The 8667-nt window shown below is 50.0% G+C and overlaps 1 protein-coding gene across 1 annotated transcript; it reads left to right on the top strand.

Annotated features, from left to right (window-relative positions):
- Positions 1-2692: 2692 nt before the first annotated feature.
- atic (5-aminoimidazole-4-carboxamide ribonucleotide formyltransferase/IMP cyclohydrolase) lies at positions 2693-8452 on the top strand. Its single transcript, XM_086144318.1, has 15 exons — positions 2693-2832; positions 3038-3164; positions 3237-3380; positions 4602-4690; positions 4799-4950; positions 5345-5501; positions 6642-6767; positions 6843-6950; positions 7024-7109; positions 7190-7279; positions 7357-7482; positions 7559-7651; positions 7729-7911; positions 7991-8146; positions 8222-8452. Exons 1-15 carry the CDS (start codon positions 2814-2816, stop codon positions 8339-8341), a joined length of 1776 nt encoding a protein of 591 aa, XP_086000444.1. The 5' UTR covers positions 2693-2813; the 3' UTR covers positions 8342-8452.
- The last annotated feature ends 215 nt before the right edge of the window (positions 8453-8667 follow it).

Raw genomic sequence — 8667 nt, forward strand, 5'->3', positions numbered from 1 at the left:
CATTAACATTAGCCATGACTGGATGACTGAAAACCTCCATAAACATTACTTCCTCCCTTATAATTGGCAATGTTTACATACAAGAGTTCCCAGGCTTGGCCTGTCATCCAAATTTTTTTGTTTTATTTCTTTGCTTTTGTAATTTGCAGTGACGTGCGGTGAGGTTCATGGCTGGTGAGGCACTGATGTCATCATAGTCAGATTTACAAACATATGAACCCTACAGAGCAGCTTATTCACCATTTTACTGGCAGCAGTTGACGTGTTTTGTTAAAAATATCATATCAGCATTCTTTACATATACAAACTGTAGCATAGAAAAAAGCACATGTAAAAAAACGTTATTATCTCTTACCTTTACTTATAAATGAAGTCTATGCTCCGCTCTCTCTGAAGAAAAGCATTGATAACTTGTTTGTAGAAGTCTTCCTTATCTTTCTGAAGACGGTCGTCCTTGATCGGCCCTGTTCCAACCGTATGTTTTGTGTCTTTTCGGTGCTGAGAATGACCACTCTGCCGATGCTGTCGTAGCAGGAACGGTGACCACCAGCTGGAGCAACTTTGTCGCCTCAGGAACAGTTTGGATGAGATCCTTCGGGGCCAAAAAATGTAGTAGCTGCCCTGGAAATTTACATTCATCCCTCACCGTTTGTGAGCTATACAGCCCGATGAGATCGGCAAAATAATAGCTGGATGGCTGCACTTGACTTGCTAACTGTTTACTGTAGCTTGTTATTGTTAATTCTATTATTCTGTAGCCGAGCAGTAAGAAGGATCCCTGCGATCAGCAGTGCCCCCTACCATGAGGCACGGTCACTGCGTGCCTCACCTAATGTCTCTTCGCAGTCGTTTTATGATTACGAGAAACACAAGAAACCCGTTACAGTTGTTGATGAAAAACATTAGACAGATCAGCTAAACTATGGAAATTTAGTTCATATTTTAAAAGTGTTTTTTTAATAGTGACATCCACAGAGACAGCAATACGGTCTCAGTGCATAGCATGCTGGCACAGTTAGAAGAATCACTGCGCAATCCATAATGGGCTCAGCTGGTTACCGCGTCACCGCACGTCTCTTCTTCATATTTGAACGGTAAATGTGAATTTTTTTTAGCAATTTTGAAAAAAAATAACCAGAAATGGTGAAGCTACGTGGAAAATAACTTTAAAGTACAAATTACGGAATAAATATAACCATTTGATTTATTTTTCCATTTTGCATTTTTTTTCTTTCCGGGATGACAGGTGAGGCCCGGCCTGCCCTGCCTCTACAGACTGCACGACACTGGTCTTCTTCTTCTTTCGGCTTTTCCCTTCAGGGGTCGCCACAGCGAATCAACTTTCTCCATCTAACTGTATTCTCTGGATCTTCCATGTCGCCCTCTTCATCTTCCATGTACCCAGAGTCATCCTACAAACCACCATCCTATGCTGTCTGGCTACACTTCACTGATCTCTTTCAGGTTACCTCGTCTATACAAGATGTAGTCTACCTGCGTGCTCCTACCTCCGCATAGCCACTAACAACATTGAGCATCACACCTTCAACTTCCAGTCTCAGACTCATAAGTCTATCTGACATTCTTCTCACCTCTAGAATGTTCCTAACAAACTCCTCCTTCAAGATAACTCCTGCTCCATTTCTCTTCTTGTCAGTACCATGATAGTACAACTTAAAGCCTGCTCCTAAGCTTCTAGCCTTACTACCTTTCCACCTGGTCTCCTGGACCACCTTCCTTCTCTGCATCATATCGACCAACTCTCTAACTTTTCCTGTCATAGTCCCAATATTCAGAGTCCCTTTTCTCAGTCCCAGAATCTTTCCTTTCCTCCTCTCTCTGCTTCCGAACACACACTCCTCCTCTCCTTCTTGTTCTTCGACCCACAGTAGCCCGATTTCCACTGGTACCCTGTAGGTCATCAGACATCAAAAGACAGCAGGCAGAACTAGAGGTTGCAGAGATGAAGATGTTGAGGTTCTCTTTGGGAGTGACCAGGATGGAGAGGATCAGGAATGAGTCTATCAGAGGAACAGCATATGTTAGATGTTTTGGAGAGAAGGTCAGAGAAGCCAGACTGAGATGGTTCGGTCATGTACAGAGGAGGGATAGATGATATATTGGTGGACGGATGCTGGAATTGGAGCTGCCAGGCAGGAGGTCTCGAGGAAGACCAAAGAGAAGATTTATGGACGTAGTGAGGGAGGATATGAAGGTAGTTGGTGTGAGAGAGGAGGATACGGAGAATAGGGTTAGATGGAGAAAGTTGACTCGCTGTTGCAACCCCTGAAGGGAAAAGCGGAAAGAAGAAGAAGAAGACCCTCTAGGTCATCAGCACCAATGGCGGTCGTTGTTAACCCGGTCCTCGACCGATCCGGTATGATATGGTTACGGTTGACTCGCATGTTTGGTTTTGGCAAAAGTTTTACCCCGGATGTCCTTCCTGACGCAACCCTCTGCATTTATCCGGGCTTGGGACCGGCTCAGGGAGCCACTGCTCCGTGTCCCCCCAAATCAGGCTTGGGGGGACACAAACCAGAGCCGCCCTGAGGCTGCATTACTGCACGACACTGGCAATCTGCTATTTATCTTCCCTGAGGCGACGCTTGCTTGTTTCCGCCTGCGTGCTCGCTCCCGCCGGCGACGTGCGCGTCCCGGCGGGCGGGTCTTTTGAATCACATGACGTGCAATTGGTTTCAATTGGACCTCTTTTCCACACGAGGTGAACTGACATCTGCCATCCGCTGCTACCCCGACCAGCACAGCCAGACGAGCCCTTCTGCACGCCGGACAAGCCGTCACAGACCGAAGCCATGGCCTCCGCAGACCTCGGTGAGTTTATCCAGATGCAACACACTGTAAGGGTTTGTTTATTTTGTGTTATTTCCATAGTTAGCCACTAGATGCTAGCTAAACATGCTAGCAATAGCCAGCATGGCCGGCTGTCACCTCCGTCTCTGCCGCCGAACCGTGGCTCTAAGACCCCCTCCCACCCCCCGTGTTTTTGTTCACTTTTTCCCATTTTCACTCCCCGCAGCTCTCCTGAGTGTGTCCGACAAAACCGGGCTGGTGGAGTTCGCTAAGAGCCTGGCGGAAGCGGGTCTGTCCCTTGTCGCCTCCGGTGGCACGGCTAAATCCCTCCGCGACGCGGGACTCGCTGTCAGGTAGGTCTTCGAACCGACACCTTTATTTCTTTATTGTTTTTAGGCTTCCAGTCTAACTTCCCCACCACGCAGGGATGTGTCGGAGCTGACCGGACATCCAGAGATGCTCGGGGGCCGGGTGAAGACCCTGCATCCCGCGGTCCACGGCGGCATCCTGGCCCGGAAGAGCGCCGGTGACGCCGCAGACATGGAGAAGCTGGGCTACAGCCTGGTCAGGTGAGGCGCAGAACTCTGCACTAAACACGTCAAAAACAACAATGCACGACTGTGCAAGAAGATCAATTGGCGATGAGATAATTGATTTTGGATGTCTGCGTGACCCTAGGCTGTCAGGCTGATCACAAGCATCACGCTGCTGATTTAGCAGCACTTTTAATTGGAGAAATGCTGGTCTGGTGACTCTGGTTTGTTCAGAGGAGGTCCATTTGATCACATCTCACTTTGTCTGTTCACCCAAATAGACTCTGACCGGCGTAAAACGTGCTAACATATTGATCTTTAAGAATGCATGTGATCTATGTGCGTGCAAAGTTCAAACTAATTTGAAAAGTCTGTGTGTGTGTTTGCAAAGGAAGTGTCATTGGCGGCATCAGATTATGTCCGACATGTGACTCGAGCCCGTCCACAATCTTCCGGATGCAAAAAAAAATGCATGATAATGTCGCCAAAATGGTGATATTATTAAAAGAAAACAAACATCTAACGGTGTAGATCTGCTGTTGCGTTTTAGCCGAGGAACATCAACCAGTTTCATGTCTGATCTCGTAGTTCCCTTACGTTAATTCACCGCAAGTCTCCAAAAATCATCCAGGTTAATTTAGGTCCACGTTTCAGGGGAGCGTCAAACAATAACTCCCTGTTGAATTAATTGACAGGACTTGCTGCTCGGATCCTTCGTGTTAGTGGACCTGCAGCCATGTGGAAACTAAATGAGGATATGTAGTTGATGAAAGAATCTTCCATTAAAATCTAAATAGAAATCCTAAAAGAGAAATCCAAGACGCCTGGTGAGTAAAGCAGATGTTTTCTGGACTCGTTATCCCCTCGATTGATCGACGAGACGTGATTTATATTCAATTTTCAGATCGTATAATGGCAACAAAACTTCCATGAAAATGTTGTCCCATTGTGTAAATCACCATTAATTTTCTTTATTCATTTTTAAATTGTCAGTCATTGATTCAATCACATTCATCCATTGGGATAATCGAAAACCAATCAAATTGAATCAAGATTGACGTCAGGTTATAGCCTGGAAAATGGTGAACTTGCAGCTTGGTGGACTTGATATGCTCAAATGAACATTTAAATTATCCGTTTATTTCTCTGAATGTTTGTATTAATTTGTATTTGTATTGTTTGTATTTATAGCCTGTTCTAATTTGATTGGGAAAAGTCGCTCTCTAGAGGACAACGATGTCACTGCCTGTTTTTCAGAGTGGTGGTGTGCAACCTGTACCCGTTCGTGAAAACCATCTCCAACCTGAACGTGACCGTAGACGACGCCGTGGAGCAGATTGATATCGGTGACCTTCTACCCTTTTTTTGAAAACATCACCCACCAACGCCTCCTGATGGCTTTACACGCGTCGAACCGCGCATTTTCTAAGACTTCTTTTTTGTCCGTCCACCAGGCGGCGTGACTCTGCTGAGGGCGGCAGCCAAGAATCACGCCCGGGTCACCATTGTGTGCGACCCCGCCGACTACGCGCTGGTCGCTCGGGAGATGGCGAGCTCTGGGGATAAAGACACGAGCCTGGAAACACGCAGGACGTTGGCCCTCAAAGTAAAATACATTTTTGTAGCTCGTCATTCTGAGCGCGTTAAAAGCTGGCGGGCCTCTCTACGCTAGCGTGGGGGAGGGGGACTGGAAGCGGCTGAGCGCTGATTTAATTTGACACTGACTCCCTGTGAATCATGCGACCGCGACCCCACACCCCCTCGCTCAGATCCGGCTGTTTGCCCAGAGTCGAGGGTCCACGCAAGACAAAGTCCTGCAGGACGAGTGTCGAAATGTGTGCGTTTGGTCCGAGTGTTGTGACAACGTCTGAACCCTCTCCCGTGTTTACCGCGTCCGTCGATTCACATGTTAGGATAAGTGGCGTGGGTTGGGGGCACCGGGGGTCCTCGCCAGTTGCTCTTGGTCATCTGACTTGCTGTCTGTCTTTCACACTCGACAGGCTTTCACACACACGGCGCTGTACGACGAGGCCATATCGGATTACTTCCGCGGTCAGTACAGCCGCGGCGTGTCGCAGCTGCCCCTGCGGTACGGCATGAACCCCCACCAAGCACCCGCACAACTCTACACCCTGCGGCCATCGCTTCCACTCACAGGTAGAACACACACACACACTTGTGTAGGCATCTGTCTTTCAACAAAAACCTCAAATCTTTGGGAAACTTACCCCAAATTGCTCCTGGCGGTTCGACCTGAAACACAATTCAAGGCTTGTTATTTCACATCCCCGGTGAACTCATGAGTCACAGAAGTGGAGTCAGACGTTTTGGAGCATTTCTTCTTGAGATGATCTACAGAACGCCGCAGTAACCTGGCGGCCTTCTGCCTCGAGCAGTTAGCTAGCAGAGCAAGATCAACACAGGGGTGTGAGGGTTGAAAGGGACGGGAACAAATCATAAAGTAATACATTGGTAGCAACAAAAGTTGGAGGGGTTGTTTGTGATGACTATGTGATGACCTTTAGCTCGTCTTTAGCTCCCTTACTGCGCAGACAGCGAAGAGAAGAGTGTTTGGCTTCGGTCACATACATTTGGAAGAGATGTTACCAGTCGGGCCCGAGCCTAGCAATAAAGCAGTACTGCTGTTAATTTATGATAAGATAGGACTATGGATACCGTAATTCCGTACTATTGAGCGCACCTGAAATTAGCCACGCCGGCTGAAAATATCTAAATAAATATATGTGTACATATGTAGGCCGCACTTGTTTATAAGTCGCACTTGTTTATAAGTCGCAGGTGTTCCTGTTGTAACATGAGATATTTACACAAACATTTCTTTTTATTAAAAGATACCGGTCACATCCACATATATGTACTGGAAATGCGTTTTTTCCGAACAGTGGCTGTAACACAGCTGATGAAACAGACAAGTAATAAACAACACAAGGAAAAGTCCATCCATCCATCCATCCATTTTCGATCCCCGCTTTTTCCTACTCCAGCTGATCTTCTTCCTGCGTACTATAACCATTAAAGTTGTTTTCTTCGGTGTCGGAATGTCACGGTCATTTCATTGGCCCGATGTGACGAGGCTAAATGTTTTGGCGGCCTGAAGCTCCTTAGCCTCCGAAAAATCCATAAATTATCTGCATTGTTGGTCAAGGGGTGTGGAAAAAAGTAGTCTGGAAATTACGGTAATTCGCTTTATCATCCGAGTTAAGCTGCGGCAGGAGTCGAGGTATTGCTCTCATGTGTGGATGCATAACTTTAAGCTACACCTCGTAACCCCTCCAGTTGTCAACGGTTCTCCCGGCTTCATTAACCTGTGCGACGCTCTGAACGCCTGGCAGCTGGTCAGGGAGCTGAAGGCCGCCCTGGGCATGGCTGCCGCCGCCTCCTTCAAGCACGTCAGCCCCGCCGGTAAGACAAACCCCCTCCTCGCTTGGTTGCATATCCAGAGACGGAATTAAACCGGCGAGTCGCTTTTATCCGAAGGTGCCGCGGTCGGCGTTCCCCTGACGGAAGAGGAAGCCAAAGTGTGCATGGTGCACGACATGATGAAGGACCTCACCCCGCTGGCCACCGCCTACGCCAGGGCCCGAGGTTGGTGAACGGATGTTGTCTTCTTTTTTTAAGTGTCGTCCGTCTGCTCACTGACGCCCCTCCGTGCTTCCAGGCTCCGACAGAATGTCTTCTTTTGGAGACTTCATCGCCCTGTCCGACATGTGTGACGTCCCCACGGCTAAGATCATCTCCAGAGAGGCGAGATCAGCGCTCGCGCCCGCGGCCGTTTCTTTCCTGTAAGGCGTGTCGAGCCTAATCGGGTTTGCGTTGGTCCTCAGGTGTCCGATGGCATCATCGCTCCCGGCTATGACGAGGAGGCGCTCAAGATTCTCTCCAAGAAGAAAAACGGCAACTACTGCGTTCTCCGGGTGAGACACACACACGCACCCTCACACGATTTGGTTGAAAGTTCATATTTTGACCCGGTCGATGTTCCCCGGCCCAGATGGATCCGGACTACGAGCCTGACGACACGGAGGTCAGGGTGCTGTTCGGCCTCCACCTCAAACAGAAGAGGAATTCCGCGCTCATCAGCAAGGAGTTCTTCAGCAACGTCGTCTCCGACGGCTCGGTGAGGCTCGCCGTTGTCGCGGTGATTCGCCACTCTTGTCGGTCTCGAGCTGTTCTAAACGACTTTGTCTCTCCAGCTGTCGGACGAGGCGGTGCGCGACCTCACTGTGGCCACCATCGCCGTCAAGTACACTCAGTCTAACTCCGTCTGCTACGCCAAAGACGGGCAGGTGAGACCCCGTCGGCGGTCGGAGCGGCGGCGTCAGGAGGCATCCAGGTGTTCACGGTTGCCGCGTGTGCCTGACAGGTCGTTGGGATCGGCGCCGGGCAGCAGTCCCGCATTCACTGCACCCGCCTGGCCGGCGACAAAGCCGACAACTGGTGGCTGAGGCACCACCCCCGCGTCCTGGACATGAAGTTCCGCAGCGGCGTGAAGCGAGCCGAGATGGCGAACGCCATCGACCAGTACGTGAGCGACACCGTCGGAGAGGTAACGAGACTCGCGCCTCAGACGTCGGCTAACCCCCGGGAGACGGCGGCCCTCCAAAATGTGTGTTTTCCTCCGCCAGGGCCCGGACCTGGCCGTCTGGAAGTCCATGTACGAGGAGGTTCCTGAGCCTCTGACGGAGGCCGAGAAGAAGAAGTGGATCGGCGCCCTGAAGGCGGTGGCCGTCAGCTCCGACGCCTTCTTCCCCTTCAGGGACAACATCGATCGAGCCAAGCGGGTAAATATCACACCGACATGGCGCCGAATCTCCGCCCCGCTCGCCCCTGCAACCATCTCCCTCCTCCCCCCGCAGAGCGGCGTCGAGTACATCGCGGCTCCGTCCGGCTCGGCCGCAGACCAGGTGGTCATCAACGCCTGCAACGAGCAGGGCATCGCGCTGGTGCACACCAACACCCGCCTCTTCCATCACTGAGCCTCCCGCCGCCGGCCCAAACGCCAACACTCCTCCCAGCTTGTGAAACAAACTGCGCTCTCCGTTGTGGATTAGTTCCATCGCAGAATGAAATAAAGCTGTCAAACAGTTCCTGAGGGTGCATTTGTTTTCTTTCCCGATCATTTTTGACTTTTTTTGGTTGTAATTGTAGAGAAAAACTTTGGACCCCCTACAGCAGGGGCGGGCAAACTACGGCCCGCGGGCCGCATCCGGCCCGTTGGTCCTTTTAATCCGGCCCGCCAAAGGTTGGTACAGAATTCATATTTGACGTGAATGATTGGATCGATGAATGTGGGCGCTCAAAT

Source organism: Fistularia commersonii, chromosome 3 (genome assembly GCF_037954325.1).
Source record: "Fistularia commersonii isolate RoL2024-O1a breed Wild chromosome 3, RoL_Fcom_v1.0, whole genome shotgun sequence".
In the NCBI taxonomy this organism is placed as follows: domain Eukaryota; kingdom Metazoa; phylum Chordata; class Actinopteri; order Syngnathiformes; family Fistulariidae; genus Fistularia; species Fistularia commersonii.